Source organism: Notamacropus eugenii, chromosome 5 (assembly GCF_028372415.1).
Source record: "Notamacropus eugenii isolate mMacEug1 chromosome 5, mMacEug1.pri_v2, whole genome shotgun sequence".
In the NCBI taxonomy this organism is placed as follows: Eukaryota; Metazoa; Chordata; class Mammalia; order Diprotodontia; family Macropodidae; genus Notamacropus; species Notamacropus eugenii.
In genome coordinates this window covers 225,864,986-225,888,133 of record NC_092876.1, presented here as the reverse complement: position 1 = coordinate 225,888,133, position 23,148 = coordinate 225,864,986, and the positions used below count along the sequence as shown (strand labels likewise).

Genomic DNA, 23,148 nt, shown 5'->3' with positions numbered 1-23,148 from the left:
AACTAAAGCCACTTTCTCCAAAGTCTCCAAAGATCTATTCATTGCTTAATCTGATGGTGTCTTCCCAATCCTCATCCTCAACATCTTTGCAAAATTCCTTATTAACAAATACTTATTAAATAACTTTCTGTCTGCCTATCACTGCAGCATTCGATACAAAGAAAGGGAAAAAGTAATCCCTACTCTATGTCTAATGGGGAAGAAAACATATATGCAACCATGTTTAAAAAAGATATATGCAGTATAAATTCTAGTTAATCACAAATGGAAGGCACTAATATTAAGGACACTCCTCTCTGAGTTTTCACTACACTGCTTTTCCTTGGTTTTCCTCTTATCAGTCTAATTGTTCCTATCTCAAATCATCATTCATATCATGCCCCTTTCAACTATAGGCATACTCCAAAATTCTGTCGGGGATCCTCATCTTTTTTCTGTATATATTCTGTCTTGGTGACTTTATCAGTTCCAGTTCAGCACACTACTCTAGATCCCTGTATCCAGCCCTAATCTTTCTCTTGAGATCCAATCTCACATATCCAACTGCCTACTGAGAATTTCAAACTCAATATACTATAGACATCTCAAACTCACCAAGTCCTAAACCCTAAACTCACCTCTCTTCCACATTTCCCTATGTCTGACGAAGATATCATCATTCTTACAGTCACTCACATTCACAACTTTGCTGTCATTCTTACTTCTACTAACCCAACCCATTAAATTAGTTGCCAAATATTATAGTTTTTATCTCTACTACATCTCTTGCATATACCATTCTTTCCACTCACATAGACAGATCCCTAGTTCATGTTCTCACCTGTCACTTCTCACCTAGACCATTACAATGGCCCTCTAACTATTCACTTTGCTTCAAGACTCTCTCCATTGTAATTCTTCTTACATCTGGCTATCAATGTGATTTTCCTGTTTTTCCTGTTTCTCATCCACATCACTCTCTATGCTACTGCCCTGGCTATTGTCTATGCCTGAAACGGATATCCTTCTCAACTTTATTTCTTAGAATTTCCGGTTTCCTTCAACATTTAGCTCAAGTATCATCTTTTCCATGAAGCCTTTTTCTCAATATTTTGGCTGCTGTTCCTGCCCCCTCCAAATGATCTTGTATCTATTTTGCACATATTCACGTATGTACACGTTATCCCCTATGGCTGGACTGTAAACTACATGAAGTCATTAAGTCCACTTAATTTCTAATTTTATAACATCAGTATTTAGCAATGCCTGGTATATAGCCATTAATTCAAAAAGGTTTGCTGATTGATTGATTAAAAGGCAAACTAGATCCAGACCATGAAGTACTTTAAATGCCAAGGCCAGGAAGTTGTATTTCATCCAAGGAGCAGTAAGGAACTACTGAAAACTAACGAGCAGGTAAGTGACACACCTTTGCTTTATGAAGATTATTTCTGAAGCTATTTGGAGGACAGATTAGAGAGAGACGGTAACTGGAAGCAGGAGACCAATCAAGAGACTATGAAACTAGTAGTCCAGGAGAGAAATAATGAGAGTCTAAACTAGAGTAATGACTGAGTGAGTGAAGAAAAGTGGGGTGATTTGAGAGATGTGGAGGAAGAATTAAGTTATAACAACACTGATCAATACTTGCTACTTGCCTGGGATCCAAGAAATTTTATGCGTCAGAGAAGGGAACAGAACTGAAGGCTTCTTGACTCCTAGGTTAGCCCTTGATCCATATTGCCTCTCTTTCTCATTAAGAGTATTAAAGCTTTGAATCCCTTAGCTTACATTATAACAGAAATAACTTTCAGGTGGGTTTTAAAATTTTCTATCAGTAAACAATTTAGTAACTGTTAAAACAGAATGTCTTACTTTTGTCCTCAATGTAGTCATCCCAGTTAAATGTGCTCACTGTCTTGTTGTAATAGGTACCATTTCCATCCCATGAGCTATTAAAGTAGGAAGTAATGTTTATTTCAAAGGTAGAGTTATCTGGGGGCCATTGCAAACATTTATTCCTCAGGTTGCCCATGAACAGCTGCAGCCCAATGAGAGCAAATACACTCAGACAAAACACAGTCAGGATCATGACATCAGAAAGCTTCTTCACTGACTGGATGAGGGCCCCCACGATAGTCTTCAATCCTATGAGAAGAAAAAACAAAAAGAGAGAAAAGGTCTTAATTAAGTTGTTCAAAAGCTACTTATTAACCTATCAAAACATCATGAGTTTGTCCTGCAAAATAAAGTTTCATGCATAATGCCAACTATATTAGTTTAATGTCTGTGGCTAAGTAACGTTTTCATGAAAAGGCTGCTAGCTTGTGAAGATGAATGAATAACTGAACTGTATATGTTCACTGGAAAATTAGAAATGGAAATGGAAATCACATAATTCTAAACACTTCTTACAGCAGAACGAGTGATTTTGTTATTCATGCTTATACATCAACCCTCTGTAAACAGTTTGCTTTTATTTGCAGATACCTCACTCCCAAAACTCTCAGTTAATTTTAGAAAAATTTATGCGACTACAATAGTATGAAACACTAAAGTGATGAAAGTGAGATGAGATTACATTTTAATGTATACTACATGCCAGGTTTGGAGGAGGGAGACATCTGAAAATTGAGGCCCATGCAACACCCATGCTATTTTTCATCATTTCATTAAATCTGCAATTACAATGGCAAGTCTGAGCCCTAAGTGCCTGCAATAAATGGCCAAATTTGCATCAGTATGAAAGCCTCATAGTTTGGTTTCTATGTAAAAAAAGGAAAGCTTGATGTCATCAGATGCAAACCAAACAGGCTGTATATTGCATATGCCTCATGCAAAAAAGTGTTAAACTCAAAGGCTGATTTAGAAAAAAAAAAAAGAAAGCTAGTATTAAAAAAGCAAAGAACCACATCAGATTAAAGTCTGATGTCCTGATTCCTGCTTTTTTATATATATATATATATATGTAACAGGTAACAAGCAACACTGCTTATGCTGAAAAGCTGTGATATCAAATTCAATGCAACTAAAGTCAGCCTCAGTGTTTAACCTCGCTCTCACCTGGAATGACCGAAATTGTTTTCAATGCTCGGAGAACTCTGAATGTTCTCAACGCTGAGACATTGCCCAGGTCCACAAACTCTGTCACATATCTGTATAAGGGAGTTCACACACAAACACAATGACAGCACACAAGAAACGGCTGGAGATAGGAGGGGCCTACCACCTTACACCAGTCAACTTCTTACCTGGGATTACAGAAATAGTTTTCAAAGCTCTCAAGACTCTGAAAGTTCGAAGAGCTGAAACATTGCCTAGGTTTACAAATTCTGTTACATACCTGTAGAATTAAATCAGAGTTATTCAGAATTTTGGAAAAGTTTAGTCTGTGTTGGTCTTTCATTGAGACCTTTTCAATGTTTACCTCACAATGCTATTAGGTATTGCTGATTTTTAAGGAAAAAAAATAGCATTGTCACCATTGTGATCATTTTCAATTTCAGGGCATCTGATTTGGCCACTTGGTAGTTGTAAGTCAAAATAGTCATTTTAATCAGATGGGAAGATCTAGAAAACACTCCTTTTCATCTAACAGTATAAGGTTAAGTGAATGGGAGAGAATTACTTATGGTCAATCCTGACTTCTCTACTCTCTCCCTCTATACGTATTCCCATTTAGAGTGAAAAGAGAGAAAATGAAATACTCTTAACTTTTCTTGGTAGCTAAAGTAAATGCTTGCTCTGGTTAATAGGAGGCAGCTTAGAAGCAGTCTACAGTATTGGCAACCACCAAAGATTTACCCTCCCCCACTGAAAAATGGTTAAAACACTTACGCAAAAGTAATGACAGTGAAATCAAGCCAGTTCCAGGGGTCCCGGAGAAATGTGAAACCTTCTAAACAGAAGCCCCTTGCAAGAATTTTTATAAGTGATTCAAAGGTATAAATTCCTGTGAATGTGTACCTGAAGGAAAATAGTCAAGAGAAGATTGAATATTGAGAGGTTAACATGATAATATATCCCTTACAGAAAGCTTCTCTTTAATTCTGTGAACACAGATTGTCTACTCTGTGCCAGGAACTGGGTTGGTGTAAAGAAAAAAAACAACCGAGTCTCTGGGCCCAAGGAAACAAGAGTGGAAGAAATAATAAGTTTGATAACAAGGTATTAAATGGCAAGAGCAAACAAGAGATATGGACACATTGCAACAAGAAATCTAAGGAGGGAGAAAGGACTTTGAGCTAGGGAGAAGGTTTCATGGAGGTAAGAACTAAATTGGACCTTGAAGGAAGCCAAGGATTTCAGCGGGGAGGGACACAGAAGAGGAGATGGTCTGCATGAAAGCACAGTGGCAGGAGAAGGGAGATTATGATCAGAGAACAGGGAGGAGTCTGGTTTGACTGGACACAAAATACATGCAGAGGAAGAGTAGTAGTGGGAAATAAAGCCTGGAAAGCCCAGTTGGAACCAGAGTGGAAAGGACCTTAAATATCAGACTAAGATATTTGTATGTTATCCTACAGGAATAAGTGTTTGAGCAGGAGCAGGACATGGTCACTATATACCAGGAAACATAATAGGTGAAGGGCTCCCTTTACAGGGGTGTGAAAGATTCATTAGAGAATGCAGACACTAGAATCTGGGAGACTAGTTAAGAAGTTACTAAAAAAAATTCTAGATAAGAGACATCAAGCAAAGTATTAGGAGAATAGAAAGGTGGGAAAGAAAGTAATAAAATTGTGCACTCAATATTTTGGGGGTATGATATCGTAGAATTAGCTTGCTTAATGGACTGAACGATAACTACTGTGAGGTACTGAATCTAGATTACCGGAACAATGATATTATCAATAGAGACAACTGAGAGAAAAAGCAGGTTTTAGGGAGGAACTGTTGAATTTAGTTTTTAGACATGTTTAGTTTAAAACCAGATATATAAAAGGAGGTATTCATCAGGTATTTGCAAATGTGAGACTGGAATGGGGAGATAGTAGAACTAAATAGAGATTTGGGGGTCATCTGCATAAAGGTGATTGAATACATGTGAATGAGTTAGACTGCCAATGCTTAGAATGTGGAAAGAAATGAGAAGAACTTAGATTAGAGAACTTGGAGGACTCTCATTTAGAGGGGAAGAAGAAAAGGAAGTGGAAGAGGAAACAATAATGGAGAGTAAAGAATGATCAGAAAAGTAGGAGGAAAACCAAGAAAGATCAAACAAGAGAAAAGAGAACATCAAAAGTGAAGGGTTGGCCAACAGGGTCAAACACTGCAGAGAAGTCAAAAGTCTGGGAAAGGGCTACTGGATCTTGCAATTAAGTAATCAATGGTCTTGACAGAATAGTTTCAATACAGTGGTGGGTTTAGGCAGGGGGTGCACTAAGAAAGTAGGTGGTGTGCTAATGGAGATGAATATAGACTACTCATAAGTTTGGCAGTAAAGGGGAGGAGGTAAGATGATGAGTTCTAGTTACTCCTTTTGTAAAGTAAGGAGGTTGAATTAGATGACTTCAGAGGTATCTTCTAGTCTAATGTATATGATACTTTGTATATTGGCATGACAATGTATATGATAAAGGAAGCCAAGGATTCAGTGGGGAGAGACAGAGAAGAGGAGATGGTCTACATGAAAGCACATTGGCAGGAGAAAGGAGATTATGATCAGAGAACAGGGAGGAGTCTGGTTTGATTGGACACAAAATACATGCAGACATAAAATACAGACATATATTGGCTTGAGAGTAGCAAGAGGTGATTTTCTTAGGATAAGGGCTACCTAAGCATGCATTTAAACAGAGGGAAAACAAAGAAAGACTAAAAATGGGAGAGAGAAAGGAGAATAAGACAGTTTATCCTCCAAAACCCAAGAAAAGAGGAAAGGACAAAGATATAGAGAAGTCTTGAGTTAGAAAATAGGAGTGGGAGGTAAAAGACTTAAGAAATTTAAGTTTCCACATGGATCATCTGAATTTTTCTTTCTGAGAGTCGTGAAGGAAGACAATGCAAACAATAAATTGAAAAAAAATCCTGTTGAGCTTGAGACCAAGTGAATACTTTCAAATAACCAATAAAAATGTTTATTTAAACAAATGGACTATTCAGGTCCATGAAACATTACACATTACCCCTGACTTCCAAAAACATGAAATGTTTTCTTCTTTGAGGAAAATATAAATTATTTTAGGGTTCAAAAGAAGTAACAGGGAGATTAGGTGCTGCTTTATTACAGAGTATACATATTCCTTTTTATGAATCCCCAATGGTCTTTATAAAGACAATGAGGCTATCATAGGCTCATAAACTTAGAGTTGGATAGGAACTTTGAGATACTCTAAGAGATCAAATGACTTGTCCAAGCCAGACATGTGGTAAATAGCAGCCTTGAACTATTTTACTTTTCCCACCAAACCTTGCCATCTTTACGAACAAAGGGCCACAAAAGTGAGAAAGCTGTGGTTTATACAACTTGCTGACAGCATCACAGCATTTCTTCGCTTTCTTTCTCCCCCAACCTCTGTACCCTTGGTATTGACCCACAATGGCCAGAGCAGTGGTTATAGTGTCCAAACTCTTAGGCTTAGTACTTGTGTGACCTTTCACAAATTACTTGGCATCCCCAAGCCTCAATGGCAAAATAAAGGAGTTATACTCAGATAGCCTCTGAAATTCCTTCCAGTCATAGAGTTATGATCCTATGAAAGTAGCATCCTAATAAAGTAACTCAGTATCTCTCATTGAAAGTAAAAGCAAGAATGAGTGATAGAAATGGAATGATGAGGTCAATAAGATGTCAAAAGCACATTTTAAAATATAAAAGGATACTGTTATCAATGTTTTTTCTACTTACTCTACATTCTTTGTCCAGTCTGGAGGGTTACTCATGGTCATAAACACACAATTGGTCAGAATAGTGCACATAATGAGCATGCTGAATAAAGTAGGGTATAGTCAAGGAACACAGTGTACAGCAGAAAAGCTTATTATCATGTAGTACCATGTTAATAACACTTACTGTCAATTCAAAGGTAAGAGACTACTAATAATCACTGTACCATTTTTGCATTTTTCTTATTTTTCTATGGCTGAGTATATTCACAAGGGCTATTTTTAAATGTCACCATAGCAACCACTTTGGGTCCAGTTCAGTTATTTTGACTATTTTGATAACCAATTGCCAAGCAATCAATTAATCAGTGAATGTTCTGCAAATTTCAGTTGTTTTAAAAACAGGATCAGGTCAGCAAGTTTTCCTTGAGGCCCACAAGAAGACTTGTGAAATTAGCTCATATTAGATGGAGTTCAAGATAGATCTACCAAACACTGACTTCTGTATCATAAGAAATATTTTAAAACAAGAATTCTACTCTAGTTCTTTTTTTTTACATGTGTAATAACAGGGTTTCTTATTAATTCACATATAAAGATAAAGGAGTCATAACTCAAAATTCAGTAATAAAATGACAAATCAATTGTCTTCCATATTAAAAATAGTAGGAAGAAATTCACTGCCATTTAAAAAAAAATCACAGCCATTTGTCAATGAAAATCTACTTCAAGGTAGAAGTAAACGAAATTGTTTTGTAAAATAATTTATAAAATGAGTGAAAAATTCATTTTATTTAACTTTCTCATAATGTATTACAATATTCAATCATACTACTCAAAGTCAACCAGAACATGAGATCACAGGGCTGAAAGAGAAAAGGTCAAATAACAGAGTTGGGATTAGGACCTAGGTCTTCTGATTTCAAATGGTTAAAGATTATAGATCAGGATGAAACACGGTTCGTTAAGTAAGTCTGGTAAGGAAATCACCTTGTATAATGAGACTTTGCACTGAAGGGCTAACTTCAATCAATGCTATAAGTAGTGTTTCATTTTAATGGCAATCAGATTCATGAGCTTTATTCAAACAGAGTTCAAATGCATTCAAATAAAAAAAAGACATCAATGACTGATATGAAACAACCACATGATGGCACTACAGCCTAAAATAACATGGAGAACTATTTTGGTTTAACCTTAAAATCCCAGTAAAATCACGGGTAAAAAAGTAACTAAAGTTTATGTGATAATTTTAATGAAATATTTGGATATTGGAAGACAAAATTATTAAAACTTTCTAGAAATTACAATGTAATATATAATTTCCTTTTACTTTAGTTCATCATTCTCAATTTGTACATACAGAATCTGCATATAACATATTGCCAACAATCTTCCTCATCGATAAGGAGCAATAAATTCTTAGAGGTCCTTTTTAGAAGTGAAAAGGGATATTAGAAAAAGAAAGAAGTTAAGATAGCCTTATAATATTTATATCATATGGAATATTGCATAGTTCTATGAAATTTTCTCTCTCTACTCCCCAGAAATCTATTTTTTTCAGACTTACAAAATAGTAGAGACTCTTATCACAGACATATACTATTCAATTTATATCAAATCTGAAAACTTTATTGGTCTGGTTATTTCTTTCACAGATGCAGACTGCAACTTCTTTAAAATTTGGTAGATGAATTCTGCTCTGGTTAAATAATTCTAAACCTGAAGAAAAACTGGTGATGAACCTCTCTGTAGTTAGGAAACCCTGGATAATAGATGTATAGTCTATCATTGGACTCATACTCTAAAACTTCCCAGACAGTACTAAAATTCTACACTTATTAAAGCACTAACTAAGCACATGGAACAAATTTCACATCAAAGTAAATATGAATTTTAGATACAGTCCCACATATTTGCTGGCATTTCTTTAAAAAAAATTTACAGGCAGTCAATAAACATAATAGAGAAAATCATGTTGTTGTATTACTGAATTAACAAAGAAAATTACTTTTTTTAAAAAATAGGCTTTATTTTTCAGATACCAGCTCACACCTATCAAACTGGCTTAACAAGACAGAAAAAAAATGACAAATGCTGGAGGGGATGTAGAAAAATAAGGACACTAATGCACTGTTATAAACTGAAACTATGAACTGGTCCAACCATTCTGTGCTTACTCTTCCACCCAGAAATATCACTACTAGGTCTGTATCCCAAAGAGAGATTAAAAACAAAAAGGAAAAGGACTTATACATACAAAAATATTTATAGCACCTCTTTTTGTGGTGGCAAAGAATTAGAAATCAGGGAATAGATGAATAAGCTGTAGTATATAATTATGATGGAATGCTACTGTCCTATAAGAAATGAGCAGGATGGTTTGAGAAAAACTTCAGAAGACTTATATGAACTTCAGAAGACATATAAACTGATGCAAAAAGAAGTGAGCAGAACTAGGAGAAAATAATGATCAACTGTGAATGACTTAGCTATCCACAGCAAGAAAAGAATTCAAGACAATTCTGAAAGATGTGATGAAAAATAATATCCACCTTTAGAGAAAGAACTCATGAGTGTAGATTGAAACATACTTTTTCACTTTATTTTCCTTGTTTTCTTTGGCAATATGGCTAATATAGAAATATGTTTTTCATGATTCCATATATATAACTGATATCACATTTCTTATCTTCTCAATAAATAAGGGAGAGAATTCAGAACTCAAAATTCAGAATTTTGAAAAATGAATGTTGGAAATAATAAATTTAATTAAAAATACAGACCTTAGAAAATCAATAATCAAGAAGAAACTGCAAGTTATAAGGCCTCATTAAAAATAATATGCTTCAACTGAGAGTTTCCAAATTCAGTATACTGTTAAATTTACACTCATGGATTTTAACAAATGATAGTTTTCTTGGAATTACTATATTTGATATTTGATACTATATTTGATAAGATGTACAAATAGTAGGAATTCTGAATGAAGGAAGATCTATCTATATGAGTATTGATATATGTGCCTTCATTCAGAATACATATCTGTATGTATAACATATATATGTAGTTATGTATGTATGTACAGACAAAAACACTGTTCATGCCATACCTGAAATTGATGGGTACCTTGAAAAATTGGGGAAAAGTGCAGTATATATCAATTTTTTATCTGAAAATATAAATATCATAATTAAATGTAGCTAAAGTTTAGAAATTTTACTTTTATCATAGCATTATATCCTACACAAAATTTATAAATCTTTCACCATTTTCTAAATGCACAAACCAATGACTGAGAGAACATAAAACAACATAAAGAAGGTACTATAGGTATGATGGATAGAGAACTGGCCTCAAAGTCAAGAAGACCTGGGTTCAAGTATTGCCTCTAATACATAATGGCAAGTTATTCAACTTCTTGGTGTTCTAGGCAATTTTCTGTGATTGTACATTGCTGTGGAGGTCAATTTTGTACCCATTTTGTAATGAGAAATTCCCTTTACCAATGGTCCAGCCTCTATTCCTTAAGCACAAAGAGATATAAAATTACACATGCAAAGAATGAATCCTTCAAGAAAACAACACTTAGAGCCTCTTTATTAATATTTACCTACTGGCGAACAGTTGCATACAGAGCCTTTCCTATGTTTGTGTGACACAGTATAAATAAGATGTTAAAAGAAAGGTCTCCTGTTCAATAAACTCCACTGTTTCCCTCTTGTCTCTTGAATCAAATACTTCTTGATATGTGATCCCATTTGGGGTTTTCTTGGCAAGGATACAGGAGTAGTTTGTCATTTTCTTCTTCAACTCATTTTACAAATGAGGAAACTGAAGCAAAAAGGGTCAAGTGACTTGCCCAGGATTATACAGCTAATAAGTATCTGAGGTCATATTTGAACTCAGGTCTTCCTGACTGTAGGTTCAGCACTCTGTCTACTGCTCTACCTCTATTTTCCTTTAAATACCTTTCAAACCTACCATTCCAGGCTTAGGGCATATCATTTCCTTTCATATACAAACTGTTATTTTCATTGTGCCTCACATATAAAATCTGACTTCCCACCACTGTACCTCTGCTCAGGGTGATCTCCACGCTTGTCCTGACTCTCCTCACCTCTTCAAATTCCTACTTTCCTTCAAAGTTTAAGTCAAATACTTAAAAGTCAGAGCCTCCTACAAGAGGCTTTTTTTATTTTCTCTAGTGCCCTCCATCTCCATACCAATTATTTTGAATTCATTTTGTATACATTTTTTATATATTTTATACACACACACACACACACACACACACACACTCTGACTCTTCTCTTGATGAAATTCTCTTTGAGGACAGACACTATTTTATCTTTTCATCTATGTCTCTAGCACCTAACAGAGTACCTGGAATACAGCAGGTATTGAATGAACACTTTTTTTTGAACCCAAAGTCCTTGTGTACTTATGCTAAAAATGGTTTAGATAAACCTTGGTATGCATACTAACCTAGATAATGCAATTTCTAGCATGTTTAAAAACATGTGGGAACAAATGTGGGGGAGAAGAGTTTTGTGTTTTTGTTTGCCTGGCTTTCTGATTTCACTAATGTAAGTAAATTCTGCTAAAAAAAACTTCTATTAAAGCATAGCTGGAATTCTTCTGCAAATTATGGTCTAAAAAAGTTGGCTATCACGGAGACACATTTGTCCTGTGTTGTACAGCAGAATGTGCCAGAGGAAAGACTCAAAGGTATTCCTGACTCTGAGACCAGCTCTCTACCTATGACATCAGGCTGCCTGTTATAGAAAGTGTCACCAGTTATATTACCTGAAAAAGAACTTTAAACCCAATAACATGAGGGCCATATCTCTATCTAAATAGGATGTACAAAGTAAATATAGTGCATTTCATGTTGGAACAAATAAATATTTTTTGAATGAATGAAATATAATGAATTTATGTCTTTCAAACCTCCATTTTGCTTTTCTGTTTCTCTCTCTGTAAAGTTCTTTTGCATTGGGAATGAGTACACATTTAATTTACTTCCTCACAGTCCTTGCATAGGATATCAGCATACATATGTGGTGAACTTCCCTGCTCATTGCCTGGTCATCATGCAGTCCAACTAAGTCAAGAAAGCATCATCATCTTAGAGAACTAGAGTTGGAAGGGACTAGTTACCCCCAAGGCTATCTAGTCCAATCCTCCCCTTCACTTTACTGGGGCAGCTAGGTGGTGTAGTGTATAGAATATAGAGCCTTAAGTCAAGAAGCCCTCAGTTTAAATCCAACCTTAGATGCTTACTAGCTATGTGGCTCTGGGTAACTCATTTAATCCCTGATTGCCTCAATTTCTTCATCTGTAAAATGGGGATAAGAAAAGTACCTACCTTGCAGAGCTTTTGTGAATAAGATAATAATTATAAAGTGCCAACACAGAGAAAGCACCATATAAATGTTACTATGATTATCTATAAATTGAAGAGTCATGAAATCTTACTTCTAATCTGGTTTCATAATAAAAACACTTAAACATGTTTTAAAGTACATATTTACATGCAACAGAGAAAGAATCAAACTGGGAATTAGAGTAACAGCAATTTGTTTTCTTCTCATTTTTAGTCAATATAACTAATAGAATTCTGAAAAGTCTTTAAAAACTGGGAAGTTTTGACCTCATTGACTTCTCATTAATATAATTCCTTTTTATCATTTCATTCTCCCACTATATTTATAAAATATGATGATCTAGTATTACTTCACTGAGCAGAAAACATGACAGAGATGGGTTATACAAGTCATCCACAATCAAGCAGAGAGGAAGTTTGAAGCAAATATGAAACTATAATTTTAAGCTTCTGACTGCCAGTCCAGTGGCAAAAACATTAAGCAATCCCACTTGTAATTACTTATAGCACAGCTATGAGGCCATCCAGACTATTTTATTAAGAGTATTATAATCTCTTTGCGGGATTTCTTGCAGCACTTTTGTTTAAATGATTTCCTTTTCAGAATAGTTACATTAGAGAAGGTCAAATTTATTTAGGGAAATACAACCCTTTATTGAGTTGGGGGGAGGGAGATGTTGTAACTTTATGCAGTGGAGAAGAGGGGAAACAGGTTTCTCTTAAGCCTCACTGATAACATCAAAGAAACAAGGAACAGATAAGAGAGGTAAGAAAGTGTTAATGTGTTAAATAGGTGTCTATGCTCTACTATCCCTTTATGAAGTATAAACAAGTTTCCTTCATGAAACTGGAAGGCAACCTGCTTCAAGTTTAGCAGTTTCATGGAACATGACCCACTATGTCTTTATCAAAGGTCAAATATGGTAAGAAGAGATTACGAATACCTTACAGGCTAGGGCATCTCAGTAGAAGAAACTGAATCCAGAGGAGAGAGAGATAGAGAGAGTCGGTCAGAGAGAGAAAGATGGAGAGAGATTTAGGAAAGGGAGAAGCCTTAAGGAGTATAATCCCTGGCAGCAAAGAAGAGAGCCAATTGTGGATTCAAGAGAGAATTATCCCTGGCAGATAGATGGAAGTCAAACTGAGAAGTGTAGATCTAGGGAGCTAAGCTGAGAAATTGATGTAGAAGAGATGCTAAGCTCAGAGAAATAAGCATGACAAGACCAGGAGAAGAGAAAAGACATCAGGGCTCTGTGGTAACAGAGGCCTTGGCCACCTGTGTGCCCTACATGTGTGCCTCATTACTAGTGAGCTCTACATCTACCCACTCTTCCCACTGAGGTTGGATATATTTATGGGAAAGTATGCCATAGATTTTGGGGGGAGTGGGGAGACATAGCTAACATTCTCACTATGTAATCTTGGGAAATGCTTAATTTTGAGCTACTTATTTTACTGGGTGACAAGGGAAGACAGATGAGGGACAGTGAGCTATAATTTTAGGAGGGCATACATATGTGGTGAGCTTCCCTACACACTGCCTAGTCATCATGCAGAACAAAGAAAACATCACCATCTTAGTAGAGCTGGAAGAGACTGGTTACCCTCAAGGCTATCTAGTCCAATCCTCCCCTTCACTTTACTGGGGCAGCTAGATGGTGCAGTGTATAGAGTATAGAGTCTGAAGTTAAGAAATCCTCAGTTCCAATCCAACCTTAGATGCTTACTAGCTATGTGGCTCTGGTCACTTTGAAAACCTTTGAAACCATAGGGGAATACCATTCTCCAGTGAGTACCCAGATAAAAAGGCAGGCTCTTAGGAGTGGGGTGGGGAGGTGTGCTACACTTATGTGTGTGTGTGTGTGTGTGTGTGTGTGTGTGAGTGTATACACAGAGAGAGAGATGTGTATCTATATATTAGCTGAGAAATACTTAAACTGTAAAGGATGGTAGGTAGTTATCTTATCTGTTAGTCTCAAAAAAGAAAACCAGGCATACAAAAAGGGAAGTATGAAGATTAGAATAAATTTATCAAGTCTCAAAATTTGGGCTAATAAAGCAAATTTGAATATTTAATATATATTCATAGAAATATGAATCTCATTATTATGCAAAATACCCAATCTTGGCCTAGCATTTTACAGTTTACAAAGCACTTACACCTCATACCGTTATCTGATCCTCACAATAACAACATAAGGAAGGTAGGACAAATAGCATAAAGAACCTAGAGCTCTGACAAACTCAATGACCTGCCCAATGTCATATGGCCAATAAATCATAGTATTTTTAGCTGAAAGGGAACATCTGCTACCGTTACTCCGATTCACTCATTTTACAGATGAGGAAATCACAGTCATGCAGTTGGGAATAGAAGTTAAGTTCTCTTACTCTTATTTTGGGGCTCATTTGCCCCTATAATTCTATGGCAATGGTAGATTGGGTTTGAACTATGGGGGTAAGTAAAGGTGAATCTAGGAGTTGAATGGGAATGTCCGTCAAGGTGGAATGTGGAGACCTGTGTCATAGCCCTGCCTTTGCCACCAATTCATCGTGTAATCAGATATAAGGGAGATATGTAAGGGAGCAGGACGTAAGAGGGTCATGGAATATCAAAACTGTGTTGCCTTAAAAAAACTAACAGTAAATATAACCACAGTGTATCAACTTATCAATTTTCCAGGTTCAAGAGACAAAACTATTTTTATGTCCTTAGAGCTCTTAATGAAGACAGCAGCCATCTGTTAAATAAATAATGGTAGAAACTGAAGCATTAACACATGCATAATCTACTAATTTTCTGAGAGTTAATGGTCATTAGCTAGTTGATGAACTAATGCTCTTACTTAGAGGTAGATAGGTCGCACCATGAATAGAATGTTGGATTTTGAGTTAGGAAGACTTGAGTTCAAACCTGTCCTTTGGTACTAGCTGAGTGATCCTGGGCAAGTCACTTAAGACTTGTCTATCTCAGTTTCCTTAACTGTAAAATGAAGATAACAGCACTTACCTCCCAGGATTGCTGTAAAGATCAAATGAGATAATATTTATAAAACATTTAGGATAGTGCCTGGCACACAATAGGTTTTTACTAAAAGCTTTTTCTCTTCTCTTCAACTTCCCCTCATACAACAAATAACCCCACTGGAAAGTACTCTGTCAGGAAACAACCTAAGATATCATCAAACAGAAGATTCTCTACCATCTGTATCTTGTCAATTCTAGCACCAGTGTCAAAGAGACTGCAGGATTTTTCCTCTTTAGAATATGATCTTGAGACCATGGCCTAGACCTTTTATTTTGTCCTCAATGCTTTCTCTATAGTAAGGCACCAAAATTATAACACTGCCAGCCATTTAGTGTGAACAACTAAGGAATCATAGTATGCAAACTAGTGTATAAGCAACTAAGACACCACAAGCATCTGTAATCTCACTGGTAAGGGTACTATGACCACCAAAATTTCTTTACCACTTAGTAATCACCTCTCTGAGTTCATATGGTTGAAAGACTCATCATCCTATAGCTAATAATGACTGAAATTAAGCTCTTGTGATAAGCTTCTCTGAACTTAGCCAGTCTGGCTTTTGGACAAACAATCACCAAATCCTAAATCCAAATCTTTCAAATTGGAAAGAACCTGCCAGTGCTTGCATTCAAAGGAACTAAAGTCACTGGAATGCCCCTTAGTGATGGGTTACCCACAGGCCAAACTAGTTCTCTCAATTCTGATACTTGAAGATATCATCTTCTTAGGGATGTTAGATAAATTTCCCTAAATTCAAAGTTGAAACTGCACTAGCTCATACCAATTTGATAAGCACTGGCTAGGCAAACACTGGGCTCCATAACTCAAACCTTCTCAGTTCATCTCTCTCTTTCCTACCTTCCAAGGTCTAAATTAACAAACAATTGCTACCTCAAACTCTTTTGCCGTGACTTTCTAGAATTCTCACTAATTCTATGTTAATTCCTTCTCAAGTCCTATTTCAAATATTTTGCCATGAATACCAACTGTCTCTTGCTCTGTTAGATCTGCTCAAGTTGGGTTGAGGAGAAATATATGAGGCTAAAAAGATAATTAGGTTCCAATAGAAACCCTTTCTATCAAAGCAGTTAGTCTCTATAGGGATGGGCAAGACTGATAATGAAGATGAAGTCTCAGCAAATTTGAGGAGCCAAAAAGAGTTTTCATGGAAAACATAATTTGAAAACTATTCAAAAGCTAATACATACATACATACATATACATATACACACACACACATAGCTACAGTATATATTAACAGTAGAATTCCTGTAACATTTAAATCCTGACTTGAAAAACACTCAAAAGCACAATTAAATTGTGAAACATATATTAGATTAGGGTCAACAAAATACATGGAGCACTACTATCTTATAATGAAAACAAATTTCCAAGAATATTTAGTAATAATGCCTTGGCTTTGTCTTCATATAAAAGTACTAGGACATTAAAATTAGATCATAATTGGTATGAGATTTAAATTATTTTTTCTTGTAAGTAAATCCATTAAAATAAATGAACTCAAACTTTCCTTGATGTTATAAATATAACATTATACTATTTGTACTTAGAAGCATAATATGGAGAGAAATAAGAAGTGGCAGGAAAAAGTAGATTTTTTTTAAAAAAAGGAGAAAAACAAGAAGGAAAAAGAATAATAATTATGGTTGACTTGGGAAAGAAGAAAAACTAGAAAAAGGAGAGAAGTAGTTCACTTACCTCTGATTTCCTTATTGAATAACGGGAGAGAGAAGAAACAAGAGAAATAGGGTAGAGAGACACCAATCACACTGGTTTTGAAGTGAAGTATACAGAAAGATAAAAACCAAACAGCATGAGAAATTGAACAATAACTTGAAAAAGGATATGAATGTACCAAAATCTTAATAGCTATTTTTCTAATAGGGTTGAAAGGAGTTAAAATGTACAGGGCAGATGTGGCACTGAATCGGAAGATTGCTTTCCCTTTATTCAATACTATGAAAGTCTGGAAAAAAAACACAAGTAAAATGGAATTTAGAACATGCAGTGAGGGGATTTAAAAGATAGTCTGCATTAATTTTTTCCTCAGCACTAATTAGTGTACTTAATTAGCCAGACCAAACATTCAGAAGGGAAAAAAAGCAAAAGTTATCTGGAAATGTGCAAATTTCAGTACTGTTCCATTCAATCCCAATATAATACAACAATGTACTAACTCTCATCCTATAACATAATTAAATTGACATGAATATATGTTTCTTGTTTACAAGGTGACTCCATATGCTTCTTCTATACCTGGTAGATGCAATAAGGAAAATTAATATAATGAATTAAAAATGATTAAAATCAAAAAGTAACTGGGAGTAAAGAAAATTTACATTTTTTATAATCTTTAAAAAAAGAAATTGTCAATTTCATTTATCATTCAGGTAAGCACTAAGATGTAGTTTTAATCATATCTTTAATAAAACCTCCTTATGAAATTTAGCATTTTCCAAGTGTATTCCTTCTTATCCCTAAATTCTATTCTAGCACTTTTTGCTCACTTTTCAAATGCTTTGTTGCTTTTTATTCATTTAGAGAGCAAGTAGAAAGAAAAAAGATTTTTAAAGAATTAAATTTGCTGAATATTAAGGTATTTATGGTAGCAATACCACTTATAGCAAGATATTTTGATATTTACAAATGGCAGTATCATAGAATTCTCTTAATTTCATAAGAAATTGAATATATTCAGTGTTTGTTTTATCAGGCAAAAATTTCTTCCTATTGGCTCTGAATTTTCTAAATACTTGATGAAGTATTAGTCCCATTAAGTATAGAACTAGAATTCAAAATGGTAAAAAATTATTTGCCTGAAAACTTGCTTCTCCATTTCCAGATGCCTATTCAGTTTAAGGCAATGGAATGCAGGTCAACATTTAATAACCTGCTCTCTGACTTCTTTTAACGTATACACAATACATTTTAAATTTAATATACATCATTAATGTTTTCTTCATTACTTTCTTTAGGTAATCAACAAACAATAAATCATACCCCGATCTACAGCATATGCCAATTTCTAAAGTATAAATGCTCACAGTGAAAATTTAATAATTGTCTCTCTTGAACTAGTATGAACTGGTACCAGCATAGTCCTGGCTTTAGGTCAGTTCCAGGGGTGTAGTTTCAACTTAGGCCATCTAAAATACTCCAGACATAGTAGGTTTTCTTCATGATTTACTTCACCTGGCATCACAGGGATGTTTTATAAAGGTCATTATATGATTCTAGCCTCATCCTTGATGGGACTCAACTTGGAGCTATCTTATAACTTTATTCTGAGTTTAATAATAAAGGAAATTGTATTAAGGACTCACTTTTTTATTGATATAGTATGGATCCAGGTCCTCCAAGGGCTCTGACACCATTCCGGGTGGAATGTCTCCATAAATAAATGGGAGGGATTTTCCTGCTTCCAAATCACTATTTGCTTTTGGGCCATTTTCATCATCCTCATCCTTTCGTCCTTGTTTGGGTTTTGCAGCTTTTTCTTCTGCAATGCGTTGCTCAATAGCAGCAAGGGATTCCCTGGTGAAGTAGCGAAAGCTGTCAGGTCCTGGTGGTACCAGCACTGATTGTGCCATCTTTTCATCCTGCACCTTTTAATTACCGTTTAGCTTCTTGCATAAGAAAGTGCTATGGAAACATGAGAGGACAAAAAAGCAATGAGTATTAAGATAAAGGACAAACACAATATCAAGATGTTACTTAAAACATTTATATGAATAGTAGAGACAAAATATGTGAAGCAAGATATGTAGTGACATCATTAGCTACATATAAACCTAAAAAATGAAAGCAATATTTGACATTCAGGAAATGATCATCTAAATTATTTTTCCTCCACAGGTAGGTAGGTCTTTCTTCAATATATGATATTGTGTGGTAGATGCCAATGAGGTAACCTAACTTTCCACATCCAAAACATTTTAAGTAACTGCTACTAGGAAAAAATATATGATCTAGAGTTCTGAAATGGATGTTTGGTGGTTTCTGCTTGCTATTCTACTTGTGTGAGTATTTTTGGCAGCCATCTTTTAGCAGACTGTCTGAAACAATTGGAAAACAGAGTGGGAGGGAAAGATGGAGAAGAGAGAGCGTGTCATATTGAATTTTATAAAAAAGAAAGCACAAAGGGTTTCCAAAGATCTCCCCACCCTTTTCCCTCTTATCTTTGTCCACTAGTACTTCCAAGGGCTTAAAATGAATCAACAGATCTGGTAAAGAGGACTGGAAACACAGGTTAAAGCTTGCCTAGCTACCTGCCCATGTTACTTGTAAGCAAATTATAGGAGGTGAAGGGGATGCCCTGTCTTTTTATAGAACTGCTCAGGAAGCTCCACAGGCAGGGTCACGGCTCCTGCCAAACTGAACAGGAAGTCATTTACATTAGGGCATCTGTAGCTGGACCTTCTGACTTAGCAACCTGCTGCTGGCTAACATGATTGCTTTGGAAGTTAATCATTATACAACAGCCTAGGATATTGTTAGGAATATTTCATTTTCTTAAACTGTACGCATTTTGCAATAAGTAAAAATATCAGCTAAGCAACTTCTATTTCAGGATTTTGATTTGGTTAAAAAAATTGAAGCTAAAGATACAGTGGGGAAAAAAAGAAAACCAACCCTTCATCCCTTACAGGAGACTTTGCCACGTCACAGATTCAGTTACACAGAGGTTCTGATCATAACCTCCTGGTGCATAATATAATACTGTGTGGATGGAAAAAGATGGAAAGATGGATTTTCCAAAAGATGGAAAATCTGTCACCAAAATGTTATCCTTGAAAAAGCATTATCAAGAGAATCTACTATATTTAGAACTGAAGAACAAATCAAATCTTAACTCTTTAATGCAGTCTTTAAGAGCTGTCACCTGTTTTTTCTTCCTCCAAATACCATTTAAGCCCCACATCACAACATCTAAATAGATGAGATATATTATTTCATGGCAATGTGAAATAATCTTAGTTTCATTCTTACAGAGTGGGCTGGATAAGCTGTATGAACAGAATACAGGGCTGTACCACAGGATTTTTCTCTGAAGTATACCCACCGGACTTCTCTGGGAGCAGCGCAGCTGCAATGAGTATATGTTATCAGAGAGCCTTCTGAATAAACTGATGCTTCCATAGTCTCATTAATCTTCCTCCTTCATCTCCCCAAATAGGCACATGCCTACCTGCAGGTATATAGGTATATGTATGTGCAACTATATAAAACCATATATACACATATACCTACATTACATGTAAATAATATATATGATATATATGTATGAAAACGATCCCTGTATGCCCAATGGACATATCTGAAAATATCCTAACATCATATTCTTGGATGCTCTAATAAGACATGATTTTTAAAAATTAAATCTAGCAGCCACAAAAGGGTTAATTATGAAAATGAAAGTGGTCCCACTGCAGAATCTCTATGGATTTGACTGTTGTCTAGAGCAGAATCACAGAATACAAGTAGAGAAATAATATTAAAAAGCATTATTACCCCCTGAAGAATCTTTCATCCAATGATTTTGGCATTGGTAGGCTCACACCAAAAAGACTGCAGCTAAAATTCCATCATGCTTTATTTAAAAAAAAATTAGGGGGGTGGTGGTGGTGTAACTCTCCTTGGAAAGACCACACCTAACTTCCTGTAAAAGGATTCTGGTTATTGAAGGAAAAACAGGCATTTCCTGCATGAGAGACTACAAGATGATATTATTATATCTACCACAAGAGGGCACAGAGCTGTGATCAATGCTACTTAGCTTTCCAACACTTTGTACAGACAGAAACATAAAGACCAGATATTAAATTTGGCATTACCTATCAACAGATAATACTTTTCATTCAGTAACCTAGTCAGCCAGTAAACATAAAAATGCAAATCAAAAGGGGAAAGGGCATCTGCCAGAAGAATCAAAACATTTATAAACTGGTTTAGATTCATGAAGATCTCACTAGAAATATTACATTTGCTGTGGCCTAATTCACATTTGTTCTTTGGTAATTTATCTGTGGCCATTCTCATTACTGGGCAATGCATCTTTATATTTTGCCAGTTAACATGGCAGTTTCTCCCTGGCTTAAAACACTTAAAACACCAGATATAACAAAAAGGTATCTTGGAAAACCAGTGATAGCTGTGGTTACCATATAAGCATGTGATTGTGTGTCAGCTGTGAGAACAAGAATTTACTCATATAAGGGCTGAAAATCAGGTTCAAATGAAAATTAGACTTCAGATCCAATAAATACCAGACGACAACTCTAAAAAAAAGAAATGTAACACTCTTTCCACTTGCTATTTTCCCTGCTTTTCATGACAATTTATGTTTTTAGAAGATAAGGATGCAGGAGATGTATTATGGACAGGAATATTAGTTTCATATTGGTCTTCTTAATAATGTGAAACATCTGGAAATAATTACCTTCAGTTGTGCAGCATCTACCCTCAACATAAACCTCCTTAAAAATTTTCAAGATATTCAGGCTAGCTCCCTCCTAAAGCAGAAGGTTAATAACAGGCTACCTAAACATTTAACTCTTCACCTTCCAAAAGCCCAGTTTCTTCATCAGCAAAATGAAGACTTCAGAGGAGTCTAGATTTAATCCCATCTGCTTATATGAACTCCTAACTTGAAAAAAAAAGAGAAACCAATGGGTGATTACATAAAAAAAATCCTTGCTGTACAAAATAATTTACCATAGTTTTATTATTGTTTATGTTTTTAAATAGTGTAGTCTAAATGATTAAATTTACATTCAACTTTTCTCAAAGATAGCCACTGTACAAAGTAGAGCACACAATATTCTAATCTCTTAGATAATAATTTAAATAGGTGCATATGTATATATATTTTACATATTATATATGTACAATATATGTACATATTTATGTGTGTGTATGTCTACATATATGTCACCAGAATAAAGGATAGCTAATGGATGTCCCGTCTTGACATGGTATTCATGAAAGATGGAGAAAACACAATGAAGGCCTCCTACCTAGCCAAGTAGGTGGATCACTTAAGGAAAATATATGGAAGGATGTAGGTAAGAGTTCCACTGATAGACTGCAAAGTACACATAATTACAGTGGAATTGCAATTGATCAATAATCATTTATTAAGCACTTATTATGTACCAAGTTCTACACTAAGCATTGGGGATGTATCAATGTAAATAAATCAATCAATAAACCTCTATTATGGGCTAATTGTGTCCCAGGCACTGAGTTAAATGTTGGGGATATAAAAGTGGGGAAAGAGTCCCTGCCATGAGGTTTAGGGGTGCTGGGACCCTGAGAAAGCCAAGGCAGAGTTGCCTGGAATGAATTCACATACTCAAGTCTTCTTTTAGTCAAGTGGCAAAAAGTTTATTGTAACATTTTAGCAAAAGCAGGCAAGGGTCCTTATGGAACTTGCAAGAGAGCAAGGACGGTGCTGGGGCTTATATGGAAAAGGGGCATGGGAAAGGAATGCTAGGAATGTGAATTAGGTAATCTAGGGGTCTAGGTCTCTTGGAGAACTATGGGAAAGTGTAGGGAATCTGCAGAGAAAATTTTGTTGATACCAGACACTGAAGGAGTTGTCAGAGGCATGGACCTTGGGGATCTGGTGTAAGGGACAGTGCTTGGGTCAGTCAGGGACAAAAATCCTTGCACCAAGCACCCCCTGTCTATTCTGATAAGAGAATGTATTCTGCAATAAGAGAACAGGACAGAGACCTACTGAGAAACTGGGAGGTTTCCAGAGACATGATCTAGTGCTAGGGCCCAAGTACCCCATCACTTTCATTCAAAGACCTTACACTCTAATGGGGAAGACAACATACAAATACATACAAAGTTACCTATACAAAACAAATAGAAATAATTAATGGAGAGAAAGCAC

At 35.5% G+C, this 23,148-nt stretch overlaps 1 protein-coding gene across 1 annotated transcript in view; it reads right to left on the bottom strand.

Moving 5' to 3' along the window:
• LOC140505806 (sodium channel protein type 2 subunit alpha-like) overlaps positions 1 to 20,897 on the bottom strand; it is a 114,657-nt gene extending 93,760 nt beyond the window's left edge. The window contains exons 1-7 of the mRNA XM_072612189.1: positions 20,757 to 20,897; positions 18,569 to 18,887; positions 17,093 to 17,211; positions 6,830 to 6,919; positions 3,817 to 3,945; positions 3,231 to 3,322; positions 1,855 to 2,127 (exon numbers count right to left, since the gene is read on the bottom strand). Of these exons, the coding sequence (XP_072468290.1) occupies positions 1,855 to 2,127; positions 3,231 to 3,322; positions 3,817 to 3,945; positions 6,830 to 6,919; positions 17,093 to 17,211; positions 18,569 to 18,835 (970 nt within the window). The 5' untranslated portion in view covers positions 18,836 to 18,887; positions 20,757 to 20,897. The remainder of the gene's footprint in view (positions 1 to 1,854; positions 2,128 to 3,230; positions 3,323 to 3,816; positions 3,946 to 6,829; positions 6,920 to 17,092; positions 17,212 to 18,568; positions 18,888 to 20,756) is intronic.
• Positions 20,898 to 23,148: the final 2,251 nt, after the last annotated feature.